The 19,697-nt window shown below is 29.3% G+C and overlaps 4 protein-coding genes across 12 annotated transcripts in view; 3 read left to right on the top strand and 1 right to left on the bottom strand.

Moving 5' to 3' along the window:
- LOC106787749 overlaps positions 1 to 5,903 on the top strand; it is a 26,976-nt gene extending 21,073 nt beyond the window's left edge. For 2 of the 7 annotated variants that reach the window (XM_014750374.1, XM_014750373.1), the window contains 2 exons: positions 2,651 to 2,908; positions 4,154 to 5,903. In XM_014750374.1, coding sequence (XP_014605860.1) covers positions 2,651 to 2,908; positions 4,154 to 5,364 — 1,469 coding nt within the window. In that variant the 3' untranslated portion in view covers positions 5,365 to 5,903. Of the gene's footprint in view, positions 1 to 2,650; positions 2,922 to 2,997; positions 3,219 to 4,153 lie in introns of those variants that run through there. The other 5 variants (XM_014750372.1, XM_014750377.1, XM_014750378.1 and 2 more) reach the window with 5 other exon arrangements.
- Positions 5,904 to 9,294: 3,391 nt separating this feature from the next.
- LOC106787750 (myb-like protein D) lies at positions 9,295 to 11,451 on the top strand. The gene is made up of 4 exons (XM_014750379.1): positions 9,295 to 9,595; positions 9,811 to 9,984; positions 10,094 to 10,846; positions 10,942 to 11,451. The coding sequence occupies exons 1-4, from the start codon at positions 9,416 to 9,418 to the stop codon at positions 11,137 to 11,139; spliced, it is 1,305 nt and encodes a 434-aa protein (XP_014605865.1). The 5' UTR covers positions 9,295 to 9,415; the 3' UTR covers positions 11,140 to 11,451.
- LOC106787751 lies at positions 10,897 to 12,949 on the bottom strand. Of its 2 annotated transcripts, none has more exons than XM_014750381.1 (5): positions 12,780 to 12,949; positions 12,336 to 12,526; positions 12,062 to 12,229; positions 11,486 to 11,980; positions 10,897 to 11,370 (listed from the first exon to the last, which is right to left on the bottom strand). In XM_014750381.1, the coding sequence occupies exons 1-5, from the start codon at positions 12,903 to 12,905 to the stop codon at positions 11,259 to 11,261; spliced, it is 1,092 nt and encodes a 363-aa protein (XP_014605867.1). In that variant the 5' UTR covers positions 12,906 to 12,949; the 3' UTR covers positions 10,897 to 11,258. The 2 variants fall into 2 exon arrangements, with proteins under 2 accessions (XP_014605867.1, XP_014605868.1); XM_014750382.1 differs by having other exon boundaries at positions 12,764 to 12,920.
- Positions 12,950 to 13,240: 291 nt separating this feature from the next.
- On the top strand, positions 13,241 to 17,470 carry LOC106787780 (kelch-like protein diablo). Of its 2 annotated transcripts, XM_014750434.1 has the most exons (7): positions 13,241 to 13,487; positions 13,746 to 13,850; positions 14,047 to 14,427; positions 14,515 to 14,830; positions 14,938 to 15,635; positions 15,750 to 16,092; positions 16,199 to 17,470. In XM_014750434.1, the coding sequence occupies exons 3-7, from the start codon at positions 14,111 to 14,113 to the stop codon at positions 16,388 to 16,390; spliced, it is 1,866 nt and encodes a 621-aa protein (XP_014605920.1). In that variant the 5' UTR covers positions 13,241 to 13,487; positions 13,746 to 13,850; positions 14,047 to 14,110; the 3' UTR covers positions 16,391 to 17,470. The 2 variants fall into 2 exon arrangements, with proteins under 2 accessions (XP_014605920.1, XP_014605919.1); XM_014750433.1 differs by lacking the exon at positions 13,746 to 13,850.
- The last annotated feature ends 2,227 nt before the right edge of the window (positions 17,471 to 19,697 follow it).

Raw genomic sequence — 19,697 nt, 5'->3', positions numbered from 1 at the left:
TTATTATTATTATTATTATTATTATTATTATTATTATTATTATTATTATTATTATTATTATTATTATTACCATCGTCAGTCGTAGTTAAAAAAAAGTAGTAATACTATTACCAGGATTGCTATTATCACCATTACTCTTGCAACAACAAAACAAGCACATTCGCGACATACAATCAGTTCTCCCAGGTAACGATTTGCCCAAAATTCGGGAAGGTATACTTCCTGTTACAGAGTAATGATCGCAGTACCATGATCGCTCGCCGTAGAATGTATGTACATACATCGTGTTCAAAAGCACGTCGTGGGCCGCATTAATTTTGCTCTATAAGTATCGTACTCTACTCTCTTTGTGTTCGTTAATACATATATATATGTATATAACGAATATATATATATATATATATATATATAAACAAAAAACCGTTCACGTATGAGTGCTTCCAGCAGTTACTCTTCAAAGATAATTCTTGTACTTATATTTTTTGTTCTTATTTATCTGTAGAAAGTATATTTATCCTTTTTAACAATAAATTATTCTTTTCACCCTTTGCGTTAGGCCCCTTTTTTCCTTTTTTCATCCCTCTTTAATCAATCCGACCGTTTTCCCAGCATTCTTCGGATGCTCTTGTACAATCTTTTATCCAATAATCTTCCAAATTCTTAAATTCGTCCAGAATTTTCTTTTGTGGGAGGGATTATTTTTTGTTTTTATTATTATTATTATTATTATTATTATTGTTGTTGTTGTCGTTGTTATTATTATTATTTATAATCCGTCCATGTTATATTTCCACGGTAAGTGACGAATTTTGTGTTATAATTGGCTTGCTATCATTTTTCGCTATATGCTTTCGTTTCAGATATTCAAAAATCATGTGTTTGTTCTTTTTCTTAATAATTTCTCTTTCTTTCTTTCTTTCTCTCTCTTTCTCTGTCTTGCTTTCGTTTTTATTCTAACATAAAAGAAAAAAAATATAATGTGCTCGCTCATTCTTATACGAATAAACTTTAAGTGTATGAGAAGAAAAAGAAAAATAATACGACACAAAAGTTAAGAAACAAAAAGAAAAATTATTGATTACGTGAAACAAAATAGAATTTTTTCTCTCTCTCTCTCTCTCTCTCTCTCTCTCTCTCTCCCTCTTTTTGACAAGCAATCGTAGTACAACGATTCCTTTGCACATCGATCACATTTCGGTCTAGCTCTAGGTCAAGACTAGTAGACGACAGCGTGGCTCCCAAACGGAATCACGGTCAGAAGTATATTTACGTGTATATATCTATCACTGGCCTTAGTTCGCAATCTACGATAAAATACTTCAACAGTATTATAATAGCCAACCCATAAATGCTCAATGACACGAAGAAGACTGGTTGTCCCATATTCATTAACCGTAAGGTGATATAATTATTTTTTTCTTTTTTATATAACGTTCATCTAGTAAACCCGCATTGACGATAATTTAAGAACTTCAATAGTTTCCTTTCGTAACTTTMCCAGCCACTAGAATTTTATATATATATAAAGAAGAAGAAAAGAAAATTGGCAACAGCTACAGCTAAATTGCAGATGTCTGTAATTGCTTCTTTTATAGTATATCTTCCGTGTGATCTTCATAAAAGCGACCCATATCCGTAGCATGCCACACAACTGGCGCACTTCCCTATGTAAATTCCTATATTTATTACGTAAAACTTTTCTCTCGTGCAAATCGATTTCATATAAAAATTTCATTCGCACGCGTGTAGAACGCGCGTCCAACACTTGTAACGATTCCATACGACCTTGTCAATATCAATTTTTTTTTTAAACTCTACACTGTTGTAGGGGTCCATTAGGACCACTTATATACTGTGCAAAGCAATAAGACCCAATACTCAACCGTTTTCAAGAAAACAAAGGAAGAAGTTTCGGCCTGTGTTAAGCTCAGGACTTTTCAACCCACCGTCGCGTGTTAGGCTCAAAACTTTTCAATCCACCCCATTGCGTGTTGAACTCAAAACTTTTCAGCCCCTCTTGTGTTAGGTTCAATACTTTTCAATCCACTCTCGGTGTTAGACTAAAAACTTTTCATCTCACTGTCGTGTGTTAGGCTGAATATTTTTTAATCCATCCCTCTTTATTATTATACTAGTATATAATAATGAATGTGAAACTTCTCCTTTAGTTTTCTTAGAAACGATTGAGTATTACATCTTATTGCTTGAACTATATATCTATGGTTCTAATGGAGCCCTACAACAGTATAGAGTTTTTAAGAAGTCAGTGTTTTGAAGGTTTAATGGAATCCTTGTGTTAATCGCTTTCTTATAATTATTTAAATAATAAATCCAATTTTTTCTAAAATCGCGTATTTACGCGCATGCCGCTTCTGATCGTGTTCTTCTTCTTCTTGTTTCTTTACTTTTATATAATAATAATAATCGGTATTAATTATACAGCTCGCTTGGACTAATAAACGCGATAATTCCGTAATAACGATCTAGCATATCATTCATATAATATAAAATAATGATTAAATAACGAGTTAAATAGCATTATGGGAATAGGAAGTGAGATATAACAGATAAAAATATTCGCTTCTTCTAAGAGAGTGACCTTGTGCCTGTCTCTATTTTTTTTTTCTTTTCTTTCAATAAAATCGATTAGATTCGGGACAGGGTGACATGGTCGAGATGACGATGACATCGGCTGTACCGCGAAACAAACCAAGCCCCGGGTCAACGACTCTAGAGGATGTCCTTGATTCCCTTCTGGGTCTGCCACCTGCGTCGCGTACACCTAGTCCTGGACCAGGTCCTGTAGTTAGCTCTACGACTTCGGCGTCCATGCGTCATCGATCAAACATTGGTCAAACTAATGCTAAAGCCGGGAAAAGCTGCAGCGACCTACGTCAAGACCTCCAAGGTAGGAGGACTATGTAAGTTTACGTTTTGACGCACAACAAAATTTCTATTGAGGTCTAATACCGTGTATGTATATCTGTACATACGCAGGTTGTATCACTTGACGTAATCATCAAAATATACATATGTAGAACTCCTTTATCAAAAAGATACACGATCAAATGATTACTTCTAAATGACGAATCTTTATAATACGAACCGAAGTAATGCTTAACGCTTTAATACGATAATGGTGCAAGATGGAGCCAACGCAATTTAATACGAAAGCGAATTTACAAGAGAGTCAACACGAACGATCGAAACGGGCACTTTTTAAATGTCCGAAGATATAATAAAAAGAGAGGAGATGTTTAAAAAAAAAAAATCAAAAAATAATAATAATAATAATAATAATTAAAGTACAATTATAAATATCTTATTAACGATACAAAGTGCGCAGTGGCAATCACTACGAAGTTCGAAGTAGAAACCAATGTGTAAAAATCTTCGATGAATATCAAAAGAGAAAAGATTTCTGGGATCGAGTATCAACGGGACAATCGTTTATCATCACGTCACGACGGACTGGAGTATCCTCTATCTGTAAAAGATTATTTTATTAAAGCATTATGAATTAAAATTGTATTTTTAAATGAAAGATGTGTGTGTGTGTTTCGATCGAACGGAAAACAAAGTGATATAGATATATTAAACGTTCAAACACCTGTATATGTATAATTGTTACAATTATAAGCTTGATTTAGTAATAGCGTAGGGAGTATTGATAATTTTACAAAATCGATTTACCTAATGAACATAATAATTTATGTAGTTAATTCAATTGATAGAATAAATAAATATTTATGAATGCACGAATTACATTGAGATAGCTATTAACGGTAAATAATTTATTTTGCATGATTAAAACCAACGTTTTAATTTGAATTATTACACCATAACCTGTTAGAAAGAAGTATGTTCGCAACAGTATACAGTTCCTGGTAGAAGTAAAGTCTGTTGGAATCACAAGGACACCACCAATTACACATCTTCCTTGTGTTAATTATTCCTGTCTATTACCTATCTCATCCTAAAAATCAGTGAGAAATATGTTCTTAGGTAAAAATAATAGAATTGTATTAGAAAACAGACAAATAAGATGTCCTTCCTTCTCCACAGCTTATTGTTATCCCATCTTGCCTTTTATCGCTTAAATTCAAAATTTTATCTTACTCTGACGATGTCGAAAATTAATGAAATGTCGCAGAGTCCGTTAGAAGCACGCTCGAGCTACAGGAATCGTACGAGGATCAACATGGCTCGTGTGACGCAGTAAAGCTGACAAGACGAAAGAGCGATGGGAGCGACCTGATATCTTCAAAAACTGCATCAGCTTCCTTACAGTCAAAATCTGCTGGTCAGCAGCGTCGACGACGGGTCTCCTTCGATAATGCTCAACAAGAGAGAAATGGTCTGACAACGAATGCCACTGACAAGATAGTGCACTGTCGAAATAATAAATGCACTAATTCTGCCACTTTACTCGAAGCAAGAAAATCCTACAAGAGCTGCCACAACTGCACCTGCTTGTACTGCTCAAGAGAATGTAGAAGGGCTCATTGGCAGCGACATAGAAGAATCTGTTTGCATTCTCGTGCTGGTAGTCTCTGCAAAGAAGTATTATCATCAGCAAAGGAGGATCCAAGAACTTTAAGGCACATTTCCGCCTTGGCTAAACGCGGTTATGCTTCCCATGGACGTGGCGCAGTAAAATGTTTCTTTTCAAGTCCAGGCGCGGCAGAGAGATTCGTTGGAAATGGTTTTCCAGAGCTTGGCGAGCCTACTTACATCAGATGGTCAGATCTATTACCTGGTGAAATGGGTGCAGAGCTCTATGCCGAAGTAATGAGGCTTTGTAAATCCTACAACCCGGACACCAGATTGGTTCTTTATGTTGCCATTTGCGTTGTTAGCGAGGTACCAACAAGCGGTGCTGTTAAATGGGAACGGCAATTAGTATCACGGTGCGCCAAACTTCGTTTGGATTCAGCTTTTAGACAGCCAAATTTCTCTACATCACCACAAGGTAAGCAACAAACAACATCACCATGCAACATCACCAGGGAAATGGACTCGCCGGAAACGCTTGTTCTCACATCATTGCCAACTAGCACCAGCGTTAGTCAGAATGCATCTAGAAGAGCAAGAGAAATTGGCTTCACAAATATTCAAAGACAATTAAAACTTCGTGGCGTTTCCCTTAAGAGGCACTTCCCTCAAGTATATAGGAAACTTTGCTCATATGTCGATGGTTCTGTTGATAAATTCGCACCTGTAACAATTTATCCAAGAGATCAAACTTCGGGTAAAAGCTTTATGTGTATTATTATGCTTGATGCAGAGCCAGAACGACTTCGGCTACTTCCAACTGACTCTTCCAGAGTGAAAACTGTTGACATTAGCGTAGAACAGGAATAAAATCTAATACATGGAAAAAGTTAGATTGCAACCTTTCGAATCTCTTTAATTTTTCAAGATTTATCGTCCATGGGATAGAATAATGCTGTATACTCATAATGATGAGCGATTTTTCAGAACAAATGATACATTTTGTTGGAGATAAAGAATACATTGGCTATCAGTATATAGCTAATCGAATATACTTATCCGTGTTATTCGATGATTGCTGATATATACTAGATTGCTAAATTTCATATTACAAGTATGCAGTATATAGAAACTGTGATTTTACACGTTTGAAAGTTCTTACCATTTTGTCAATCACTATGAATGCATGTCGTCAAGAGCATTAAGCATTAAAGGATAATTTTGTCTCATGAAAGTAGATGTGAGAAAGTAATTAAATATACTTGAGTGAAATATATAATTAAAAGTAATAGTTATAAAAAATGTTTTATTTAATAAATAATATACACAATAGAGAATACATTTCTTTACAAATAATTATCTGTGATAGCTGACTGATTCCTGATTCCCTTCTTTATTTCTGTATGTTATTATCATTATTATTATTATTATCATTATCATTATTATTATTATTATTATTATAATTATTATTATTATTATTATTATAATTATTATTATTATTATTATTAAACAAGTCTTCCATAAACTTTATATTTTCAAATGCAATAGAGTAGCAATTAATCTACTAACTACAAAAATACCATATATAAATATAACTGTTAAAATACTATTACAGCTAATTCACACAAAGAAGTATTCTCTTAATCTAAAAATTATTTATATTATTGTGTATGTTAATATTTAAATCTTAATTTTTATTTATGTTTGTTATATATTAACATATTAAGAACATGTTTATATATCCCAATAGAGTAACTGACGATATGTACTCAGATTGGCCAACAAATTGATAATAATTTTAACTAATAATGTTAATGAAAAAAGTAAAAAAGCTTTATTTAAATTTATTACAGATGTTTTTTATATAACATGTAGTGAACCAAAGATATATGTTTAAATTATAATTAAGTTAACTCCTGTAATGAAAATTATCAGTAACTTACACATTCTTAACAACCACAGTCTTTATTAGAAAATATTTAATATATACTCCTTTTTAATATTAAAATTAACATTAATAATAAATAATAATAAATTTAATTTGAAATCATATTAGATCTCATATCTCCATATTAACACTCACACTTACTGAAATATTTGATAAAGTATTAAATACAGTACAAAGGTACCAGTATTCTAAATATTACTACTCGTGTTTATTCCATGATATAATTTCATGGCGTAAAAATAAATTGTCATTTTACTTTTCTTTCAAAACAAATTTCAGAAAGAAGTAGTAAACTCGCATTTCTTTATTTAGAAAATATTATTAACAATTTGATTTGTATATTACATTAAATCATGCACGTCTAATATAAAATTTATCAAGTCACACTTCAAACGCATACTCATAATCAGCCGAATATTTAAAACTGCTAATGAATAGTAGTAAGAATATAAATTTTTATTCTAACCTCAAATTTTAAATCGACTTGTAATAATTCGTATTATAATAGCTATTAACTCGTCAACTTATATATTGCTGATACACGTATAAATATTTAGGAGCATAGAAACGTGTAATCGCAACCAAATGTGATGGAAGTAAAAAGTGGGCAAATAATAGTACGATGAGGTTAATAAAGTAATGTCGACATATGGCCAAATTATAATTAATTAATAAATGACCAATCATAAATTTATGAACTTTTGTTTTCCCGAAATCGTAAATTTTTTGTATTTCTTTAAACCGAAGTATGCTGTGACACTTTATTTCTTTGATTGAAATTGGGCGCATCAAGTGCTCAATACCGTAACATTAGGGACCCAAAAGGGTACCATACTCTTCCCGAATCTAGGATTATAAAAACATAAATATTGTAATATGGGAATTAGCTATCCATATTTGTTCATTATAATCAAACTACTTATATTTAGAAGAATATTGTAAGAGAATCAAATAATAAAATACAAGTTATTAATGTAAGATGATTTGTTAAAGTTTTAGAATTTTGTAATAAGTATATCCGGACAATTATTCCAATATATAATCAAGAAAATTTAAATGAGAAATATAAGTAAATTTATAGAAATGAACATTCAGATTTATTCATTATTTATAATTGATTGCAATTATTGGATTGGCAAGAAAGTAATTGCCGATTTTTCCATAAAATAAAAGTGGTTTTTTTCTTACTTGGAATGAACTTTAATCTATGATGTATTTTCCATTTTGTTCGATGACCTTTTGCCATCTCTCTGACAACTTGAAAATTCCACGCTCGTAGAAAATCTGATCTTTTTCGGTCAAAAACTGAAGTAAGTACGATTTTACAGCGTCATCATTATTAAAAGTCTTACCATGGAGGGAGCTGTCCAAAGATCGAAATAAGTAATAATCCGATGGTGCAAGATCAAGGCTATATGGTGGGTGTAACATCAATTCCCAACCAATATCCATCAATTTTTTCCGAGTGGCCAAAGACGTGTGCGGCCTAGCATTGTCCTGGTGGAAAATGACACCTTTACGATTGACCAATTCTGGTCGCTTTTCCTTGACTGCTGCATTCAATTTGTCCAGTTGCCGACAGTAGACCTCCGAATTAATGGTTTGGTTCCTTGGAAGCAGCTCAAAATACACCAGACCTTTCCAATCCCACCAAATTGACAGAAAAATCTTCTTTTTTTGGATATTTGCCTTTGACGTGGTTTGCGATGACTCATTAGACGTGCACCGCGATCGTTTTCGATTGACATTGTTGTATACAATCCACTTTTCGTCTCCAGTGATGATTCTTTTTAAAAATGGATCGAATTCATTGCGTTTAAGCAAAAAATCGCAAACGTTGATACGCTGTGTCAGATGAATTTCTTTCAAATCGTGCGGAACCCAAATATCCAGCTTCTTAACGAGCCCAATACGTTTTAAATGATTCTCAATGGTTGTATGTGAAACATTTACCTTCTCTGCAATCTCCCGTGTAGTTATGTGACGATCCGCTTCGATGATGGTTTTGATTTCATCCTCATTCAGCTTAACTGGTCGACCTGAACGTTGGTCATCTTTAAGAGAAAAATCTCCAGAACGGAATTTTTCAAACCAATTTCGGCATTGTCTTTCTTTAAGGGCTTCATCACCGTAGACATCACGTATCTTTTTTGCGGCTTGCCTTGCGTTCTTTCCTTTACGGAAATAATAAAGCAAGATATTACGAAAATGTTCATTTTTGCATTCCATATTAATATTGAAATAAAGAAAGAACATTAAGATAATATCTACGCAATGATTTCATAACGTTAAGTAAGGATTACAGATAACGTATACAATAAAAAGAAAATCATAACATTAACGAGTATTATAAAAATGGGAATGAGACACCTATAATAAAAATCGGCAATTACTTTCTTGCCAACCAAATATTATTCTTAAATTAGGACCAACAAAATGTCCCTTGGCTCCTTAATAATTACTTATGTTAGATATTTCATTAGATGTTAATACAATGAAAGACATCCAAACGTATCAATTAAAAAAATTTACGATAAATTTGACATACCATGAACCGAATTAGTGTTGCTACATTGCACTGCACATATTAGTGGAGACACATAGGCAATAAACATAAAATTAAGTATTAAAAAATGTTAATTTTAACTAATCTAATTTAAACTAATTTTAAATTTCATCACATAAAAACAATTCCGTAAGCTCTTTTTAAAAAATTTTAGACTTTGTATATTGGTATTACATTTGAATCTTGACCAATCAATTTTGAATGTTTATTTCGTGTTTAGCCAATGATAGATTAGTAATAAGTACTCGTCGGGTTTTTCTTCTTCTATATACATTACTGTTCTGTGTAGTAAAACGCCGGGCAAATTAACTGTTGGTATAGGGAAATAAAAGAAACCGTTAAAAGACTTGAATATTTGTAATTCATTAAATATACTTTAATTAAAGAATTTCCAAGATAAATTTGTGATGGGTAATTATACGAGTAGATTTTTTTCACGTGGTAATGTAGAAAAACATAATGAAGAAATAACTGAAACTATGGAACAATCAAATTTGGAAAAAGAATGTAATAATTCAAGTACACATCAACAATTGTTGACAGATCCAAGATCACTTACTACTGAAATATGTAGAACGCCAATACAGGTAAGATTCTATAAAATTCATACAATAAATTTTTATAATTATATATATAATTTATATAATTGAATTTATTTTAAAATATACAATAGAAATGAATTATCTTATATTTGCTGTCACCTGTTAATAATGTTTTATTTTCGTATAAATATTTTGGTTTGTTTTGTTATAAACGATAAAAAGAATAAGTATATAAAAAATAATAAAATAAAAATCAATAGATTAATCATGCATCATCTAATAATACAAGAATGGCAGTTGATGTATTGTCAAAAAATATCCTGAAAAAACCGTATTTAGAAACTAATTTTGATTCAACGATGTCACCCTCGACATTAAATAAGTATCTCGATCCAAGATCACCAAATGTTGATCAGCCCAGAACACCAATTTCGGTAAGTTATTTAAATTTTAGCTACTATCATTATAATACATTTTAAACATTTATTGATCTGAATGAATATCTCATATATAATAAAATATATTAAATTTATTATTATTTAGGTTGATAACTTTACATCTTGCAAAAGACAAATTCTTGGGATAAAAAATAATACAGAAATATTACCATTACTTAACTTAAAACATATGGAGAGTTTAAAATATGATCCAAGATCTCCATCTACAGATTTTGATAGAACACCAATTACTGTACAAAAAACAACTAAATATTTACAAACAGAATCTGAAGAAAATGTAGGCTCATATAGTGAAACAAATGATCATCTAAGATTTATGTATTGCGAAACAATATCGTCTGATACACCTGAAATATTAGCAGTAGTGGATGAAACATGCGAAGTAATTAAATCTTTGCAATTTAATAATTCTGATAGCATAAGTGAAACTAAATTACATGTAAGTGATAATACTAATCATATGAGTAACGAAAATGTCAATAATGATAGTACTTATAGTATGACAAACTTACAAAATAGAGATCTTGCTAGTATAAATACGATTAAAATATGGAGTGACTCAGAGTTATCTGAAAATTTAGAGCAGCCTGAGATTAATGAATATAGTGATCAAGAAAATGATGAAGAAAAATTGTCATATCCATCTAAAGAAGAAATTGAAGTTATATTTGATGATGATGATGTAATAAAAAGAAATAAATCAAAACCTGAACAACTTACAATTAGAACTGAAGATGAAAATAAAGATGTACAAGATACATTAGATAATAAAAAAAAAGTAAAAACAAATAAAAAAACTTTTATACAACATAATACAAATATAAATAAAATGTCAAAGGTATTCAATTATATATTATATGCAAATATAAATAATACTTCGTATGGTAACAACATTCATTTAATTTTTATTCTTGTTTCTTTTGTTGTTTTTAGAAACGAACACCTCTTGGGAATAGGTGTAATAATGCTCAATTAGATACAGTATTGACTAATTCCCCTCCAAATATGTTACAAAACAAAAATTGCAATAATTTGATACAATATGAAAATACACTACTTCATAAGAAATCTTATGATAAGTCAAAACATAATGGAATTAAATGGGATGTTAATTCTACAGTTATTATTTAAATAATTATTTATAAATATAAAATAAATTGTGTAATCAATATTGATTAATGAAATTGTCAAACCTTTTGTACTATTAGCAAATGAATATATTTATTTATCATATTATTGTTTTCTTTAAATTAGGACTTAGGATTTTTATCACTATGCTTTTGTAAAGCCGATCGTATTTGAAATTTAACTGTTTGTATTGAATTTTGAAGATCTTGACTTGGTTTTATTAACTGTTTAATACTGAAAAATTAATATGTATTAATCTTACTGATATATTTTAAACAATATAAATTTGTAAATAAATTTCTATCTGTATTCGTATATGAATGTAAATTATGTTCAACAAATACACTACCTTGAATTTTTTAAAATAATTCTTTTTTTAATCGCATCATTATCCGGTACTTTTTTAATAACAATAGTATTTCTGTCTGTCTTATTTGTGTTATTAGATACGTTTTTATCTTTAATATTAGATTTTAAAATAGTGCTAGTATCTATAATTGATGGCCTAATTACTTTAACTTTAAAATTATCTCTAATAGATCGTCCTTTGTAATTTTTTATTTTTTTACATTTATCATAATTTTTTATTCCTGTTAATGAATGTCCTGCACCACTTATATTTCCAGTATCTACTATTTCAGACTGAACTGGTAGTACAGTTGTTGAAGTTGACGCTTCAGTATTATGTATATTTCTCCTTTCTGTTACTGCATTAGATTCATAGTTTAATTGTTGATCATTATAATAAAAAGGTTCATTGTAATTAGTTTGATAATTAGTTTGCTTAAATTCGTTCATAGGAAAAGACAGTGAAGTTACTGTTTGTTGTCTTTGTGATAATTCCCTAACATTATAAATAAAAAAATTTTTATAAAACATTGATTAATGATAAATAAGTTGACAATGATAACTTTTTCATACATACCTATTATGTGTAAAATCTTGTTTATTACGTTTTAATCGTACGGACACATCTTTATAACGTTGCATAAGCTTTGCTCTTGTCTCTGATATAGATTCCAATTCAGGAGCATAAAAAACATGTAGAATTCCACCGTAAAAATTCTTGCCATCAAGGAAGTGCTTTGCTATTCTGCACAGTACATTGTAAATGATGTTGAAAATTCTGTTATTATGCTATGCATAACAAAAAATTAAATTATTTAAATTAAACATAATAAAATTTTCTAAATATAAACCTTGCACTTCGTATATCTTGGTAATGTATATGATATGCTTCTGTAAATTCTTCTGAAGGATAATTAGAAACTACATGAACTTTTTTTACAGCTCCATAAGGAAAGACAAGCTTTTTTATTTCTTGTCTTAATTGCAATTGTGGTACATCACAAATCATCAAATGTTGAGATTCGTCATTAATTGTATATATCTGTTGAGTGGAGGTGATGTGTTAGAGAAAATATATGCAAAATGAAAAGATTTATTATAATATACATATATATGAACTGTGTGTTTATGATGAAAATGATCCATTTTTGAAAAAGACTGAGAAAACATAATTTTTATTAATTATAAATAAAACATCAAAATATTATGTTTTCATACAAAATATACAGTTAACATAACCTAAAAAATCACACACAAAAATTATATTGTAAAAGGATACAAATTTACGAAGCTACCTTAACAGCAGTCAACTTTTTCCCTTGTCGATAGGGTGGTCGTGTTTGACATAATTTTTCTTGTACATGATGAGAAAGTTGTGTTATAGCAGGTTCGTTTGACACAACTTTGTTTTTGTCGGCCATATTGTACCTCTAATAGTAAAACCAATATTATGCTTCGTACATATATGCATAAATAGTCAAATAATTTAAATGCTTCAAATATTATTTATGTACGCAATAATAAGTTATAATATATTATAATTATTTATAAATATTGTTCATTTAAAATGTCTTTGTATTAATTGTTATTATTATTGAATATTAACAACAAAGTAATAAAACTGTGATGTTTTTTATTAGCTTAATAAAAAATTCCCTAGATTCATGTGGTAATAATAATCTAGGAATAATCTTGTCATGTGTACAATGATTTATACAGCTGGATAAGACTGAATATATATATGTATGATCAGTCCATGACGATCATGGTGTACTACGAATGGTACCCACAAATCTTGTGATATTTGTTAAAATGAAAGTTTACCCGCGTCGAATATCGCGGTACGCGCAGTAGATTAATTTATAACATTTTCTTTATGATATTATCTTAACATTATATTAAAAACAAATCGTTACATGGCGAATTTGTTTTCTTAAATAGTATAAACGAAGACTATAACTGAAGAACTCTTTAATGCCAGTGGGCTTGAGAACGAACTGAAAGTAAATACACACTCTCTTGACATGTCATTTTTATGTTATAAATTTTCATTTTGTCAAACACATTTGTTTGTTTGCTATTCTCTTTAATTTTTGTAATCATTTTATATTGTATACAAAACAATAAAATTACACTCAAAGAGATGATGTACCAAATTGGTTTTTAATTGATACAGATAACTAAAGTTAACGTCTAATAATAAATTTATTATTTGTCTCTTATCTATAAAAATGATTTTGTATTTCTTCAAAATTTCACAGATTTGTACAACTGTATAACTTTCAACCACTTAAGTTGTAGATGTTTTGCTCACAACTATTTTTTTATACAAACTTATATTTACCTGATAATCATAAATGTATTAAGTAAGTGTATAATATATTTTTTCGATATTATCTTAATTTACTCTACTAATTTCAAAATTATTATATGCTTATTATTATTTATTTCTTAATTATATGTCTTGTACAAAAATAGTTACAGAATATCAAATAAATAAAGTGTGATAAAATAGGATTAGGTAGTATAGTTTTTCTTTTCTAATATAATATTTACTTTTAGGGAAAGGTAGTACAGTAGAAGCAGAGCTGCTGCAGGTACTTTCGATACTTGTGGTGGTCGGTGAATGGTGTTGCAGATAGACTCGGTGTGGGGCTGGGCGTCACCCCCACTGCGCCTCCAGCTAGCTGGAGGGACCAGGGGTGCCTCAGGGAGACCAGGGGCAAGTGTCCCATCCTCACAAAGGATGGGTGACATGGTTGTAGAACGTGCTACCTCTCCAGCACGTTTAAGTCATACATCGGAAAAGCATCCTCGTGCTATGCTTACTGAACTCAATGTTCTTCGTCGTCATAGAGAATTATGTGACGTTGTTCTTAACATTGGTTCTAGAAAGATATTTGCACATAGAGTCATTCTTTCTGCTTGCAGTCCTTATTTCAGGTAATTCTCCTTCTTATTCCAAATATTAAAAGCAAATAATAAAAAATATACAACACATATGTTAAATTTGTTTGTATATTATTACAGAGCTATGTTTACTGGAGAGTTAGCAGAATCTCGTCAAACTGAAGTTACAATACGTGACATAGATGAATTGGCAATGGAATTACTCATTGAATTTTGCTACACTTCACACATTATTGTCGAGGAAGCAAATGTCCAAACTCTCCTTCCAGCAGCATGCCTTCTTCAGCTAGCAGAAATTCAAGATATATGCTGTGAATTTTTAAAACGACAATTGGATCCGTCGAATTGTTTGGGTATAAGAGCTTTCGCAGATACTCATTCATGTCGAGAACTTTTACGTATTGCTGATAAATTTACTCAACATAATTTTCAAGAGGTAATTTGTGTAACTAAATTTAGCAAAGTAATAAATATTTCTTCATCTATTAATTTCAATTTGTTTAAATATTTCAATAGTATAATATTTCTCCTGTTTTTATGTAGGTAATGGAAAGTGAAGAATTTCTGTTATTACCTGTTGGACAATTAGTAGATATTATATCATCGGATGAATTAAATGTACGAACGGAAGAACAAGTTTTCAGTGCTGTAATGAATTGGGTTAAATATAATGTAACAGAAAGAAGACAACATTTAGCACAAGTTTTACAACATGTGCGACTGCCACTTTTAAGTCCAAAATTTTTAGTAGGCACTGTAGGATCAGATTTATTAGTTCGTTCAGATGATGCATGTAGAGATTTAGTTGACGAAGCAAAAAATTACTTATTATTACCACAAGAAAGACCATTAATGCAAGGACCCAGAACACGTCCTAGAAAGCCTACGAGAAGAGGCGAGGTATTATTTGCTGTTGGTGGTTGGTGTTCTGGTGATGCTATTGCAAGTGTAGAAAGATTTGACCCTAATACCGGAGATTGGAAAATGGTTGCACCAATGAGTAAACGAAGATGTGGTGTAGGAGTAGCAGTTTTAAATGAATTACTATATGCTGTTGGCGGACATGATGGACAAAGTTATTTAAATAGTATAGAGAGGTACGATCCCCAAACAAATCAATGGTCTTGTGATGTTGCACCTACAACATCTTGTAGAACGAGTGTAGGTGTTGCAGTTTTGGATGGTTATCTTTATGCAGTAGGTGGTCAAGATGGAGTACAATGTCTTAATCACGTTGAAAGGTAGATTACTTTTGTATTTTATTTACAATATCACACAGTGCAAAAATATACTGTGTTATTATTTATTATTTATAATTCATTAGATGATTTATTTAAATTTAAAAATTATTTTAGGTATGATCCTAAAGAAAATAAATGGTCAAAAGTATCGCCAATGACTACAAGAAGATTAGGAGTAGCTGTTGCTGTGCTTGGTGGTTATTTATATGCTATCGGCGGGTCCGATGGACAATCGCCTTTGAATACTGTAGAAAGATATGATCCTAGACACAATAAATGGTCTCAAGTATCTCCAATGTCCACTAGACGTAAACATTTAGGCTGTGCAGTATTTAATAATTTAATTTATGCTGTGGGAGGACGCGATGATTGTATGGAGTTATCTAGCGCAGAAAGATACAATCCTCACACAAATTCATGGAGTCCTATAGTAGCCATGACTTCGAGAAGAAGTGGAGTAAGTATATTTATCCATTTATTTTTAAGTGTATTTTATCTTAATGCTTTAAGATACCTTTACCTTATTGTTTTAATTAATTTTATTTACTCACGTTTTGAAATAGGTTGGTTTAGCAGTAGTGAATGGTCAATTGTATGCAGTAGGTGGATTTGATGGAACAGCATATCTAAAAACGATTGAAGTATACGATCCAGAACAAAATCAGTGGAAACTATGTGGTTGTATGAATTATAGACGACTTGGTGGAGGTGTGGGAGTTATGCGAGCTCCACAAACTGAAAACTATATTTGGTAGCTCAGGCTACCCTCTTCAGCCCAAACGGCTGAAACGCCAGTGACTCCTCTTACGCCGGTAACTCCTGTTACACCTGTAACTCCCCCTGCTCCAATATCGGTTCCTATTGTTATAACTAATTCTAGAAAACGGTACCGTCGTTCAATGAGCATTATATGAAAGAAACATTTGCATTTTACAAAGAGATTTTGCCTTTCTGCCGATGAAGTCTATCTCTTAAAAAAATATTTTGTATAAATATTTTGAATCATAATTTATATCAGGGACCGAAACTGATATTAAAAATATTAGTATGGAATCAATCTATACGTCTATTTGCATCGAAAAATCATTTTGTATGATACCGAAGTGTATCATATTGTTATAATAATGAGTCCATTTATAGAAATTAAAGATGCCTCAATAATACCAACATTAACATATGATGTAGCAAGATTTGTAATTATATAATAGATTAATTGAAAATCGGTTCCTGATTGAGAAAATTATTTTATTACTTATTCTAATTTAATTAATAATATATATAACATTATTATATATGGATTTACTCTGAAAGGTTATCGAGATTTTTGGGAAAAACATTTTTAAAATTTTAAATTGAACTATTTAGGAAGAAAAAATGCAAAATTATTGAAATATTGTTTTGTATTTCTAATTAATTGGTATCAATGTATTTCTTATATGAAGACTTATATTGGATTCTCTTATTTCTGCAATATAATCCAGTATTGCTTCTTGTATTTTAATTACTTCAGTGTTGCTGTCATGCCAATCCTTTGTAATAGCAACAACTGTATATATACTGGATAATGCTAATAATTTGTGCATACTATAACACATACAAATTTGATTGTTTGAAGTAATATTTAATAGATATTTTGCTTTTTAGTAGTTATTTTAAGAAACTACCAAAGTAAATGTATATTTTTATGTTCTTTTTTTTTGTATCTATGAGACTGATTGATCAATTTATGTAAATGTCAAGTTGTTAAATTGATTTTTTGTCATAGTTATATCACTCATCATTTTGTGATAAAAATGCTTAAACATTGGATGTTTACTTGAAATTTATTCACAACATGCAACTACATCATCATAAATAATATATATATATATATAATTATCTTTATATTTTATATTATACAATTTTTTTTTAATTTTATTTTTTGTGTAATTTTCAGTTATACGTAATGTGTATAGATTCATCATTTTTTATTTTTATGTTAAATTTAAAGTATCAGCTTTTAACACACGATGCCTAATACTGATTCTTTAATTTAATTAATTTAAGATATTAAGTGAAGAAAATATTTTTTATTTAAATATTAAAATTTGTATTATTTATAATCAATTACTGCCTTTTTCTTAATTGATTGAATGCTATATTATTTTATAAGTTTTCGTATAAAATTTATTTGTATTTTGACATATAATAAAACATAGATTCCAGTTTTAGAGATAAGCGCTAAATTATTAATGTGCATTAATTTCATTCTATAAAAAATACTCAAGTTTTTATTATGGATAAAAGAAGATATATTTAAACAGTGGTAAAAACATGCACAATTTAATTGAATTATATAAAGCTTCAAGCATTTATTAATACATTAGTAAATTAATCAAAAACATTTATCTTTCTTTAGATAAATTATATTTTTTTTTAAGTATAAATTTATTTATTTATCATTTTTTTTTGGTATCTATAGATATGTACGCAATGGAACTAAAATAATACATTTTATAATAAACAATACATATTGAAGTGTCTATAACACCTTTTATGTTATTAAAGTTACAAAATGCAAATTAATAGTTATCAAGCTATCAGTCTCATTAGACAAAAATTATCAGAAGTAGAGGATTTTCTTAGGAGCATATTATTGTTTTATTTTAAGTAGATAATATATCACACTACACTTTAAAAACATGTATGAATTTCAGGTGTATATAATAACAAAAACACCAAAATATAAGATCATAGAGCAACACCATTTTCAAAAAGTGAACATTTACATAGCTATATTGATGAAATTCTTTTATCAATTTTCATAAAATTACAGAAAAGGCACTATATAAAATTCTTTTATTCTAAATGCATAGAAAAGTACTATTGATGTACAAAATGGTGATAGGGATCATTAAGAAACAATTTCATATTGTAACTTATGTGATAATAATCTAATAAGAAACAGCAAATTTGGCTAAATATAAGCAATATTTTACTAATCATAACAAACGTTAATTGTTAATTTATTTATTTGAGTAAACAAATTTATAAAAAAAAAAATTCGACTATTATATAAATAAATAATTAAATAAATAATCATATGAAGGTATCCCCAAATTTTCTCTTGTTCTGTTACATATATGAGATTGTTGTGAAAAGCAGGATGCATGTCTAATATAAAAGCATTAAAATAATATAATGTAGCATTTTCTGATAAACCTATTGATATACATATTATTACATTATTCTCCGTTAATTTCTTTTTATATAATATTCTCTATGAATACATGAAAATCTGCCAGTCATAGCATATTTTTTAATTAGTTTGTAAATCAAAAAAATAAATTAATTATATAGAATGTAAGTTGTATTCGCACAAGCATTGTTTGCTATCGTGCCAGATCAAGAACACACCAATACAATTCTGTTAACAGATTTATATATTCCAAATGGTACAAATTACTATAAAATAATAAAATTATAGCTATATATATATATATGTATATATATATAGCAAAATGCTGTGTTTCTCCAAATTATAAATTGAGAAATATATATATTGTATGATTATCTGCAAAAGATATATCTAGTATAGTATACTTTTATTTGAAATGGGAAATGAATATAATTATAAATCAATATAATATTTCATGTTGATTTATATCCATTAATTCATTCATTAATTTGTAAAATTATTTTATAATACAAATTTATTTCTTCGATCATTCCATTAATATATATTTATGTTGAAAATTATATCTTACATATAGTTTGCAAAATAATGTTCACTAAGCAAGACTGGCCTAGGTTTAAGATTTTAAAAATATTAACGTACATAAAACAAACATATTTCCATTAGAAACTTTTATAGTAATTACATGCATCACAATTTGTTTATAGGAAAATTTAGAATTAACATTTATTGAAAGATGGTTTCATGAATAAATATGAGAATATGAGAATGTTAAAGGAATGTCGACTCTTCATTTCGATCATTTGAATTTTTAATATCCTATTTTTTTTCTATTACTATATACATTTATAAAAACAGTATTGTTAGTTTTAATTTATAATTAAATT

The sequence above is a fragment of the Polistes canadensis genome, unplaced genomic scaffold (genome assembly GCF_001313835.1).
Source record: "Polistes canadensis isolate GaletaPanama2010 unplaced genomic scaffold, ASM131383v1 scaffold_114, whole genome shotgun sequence".
Classification (NCBI taxonomy): domain Eukaryota; kingdom Metazoa; phylum Arthropoda; class Insecta; order Hymenoptera; family Vespidae; genus Polistes; species Polistes canadensis.
This window is presented reverse-complemented; position numbering and strand designations above follow the sequence as displayed.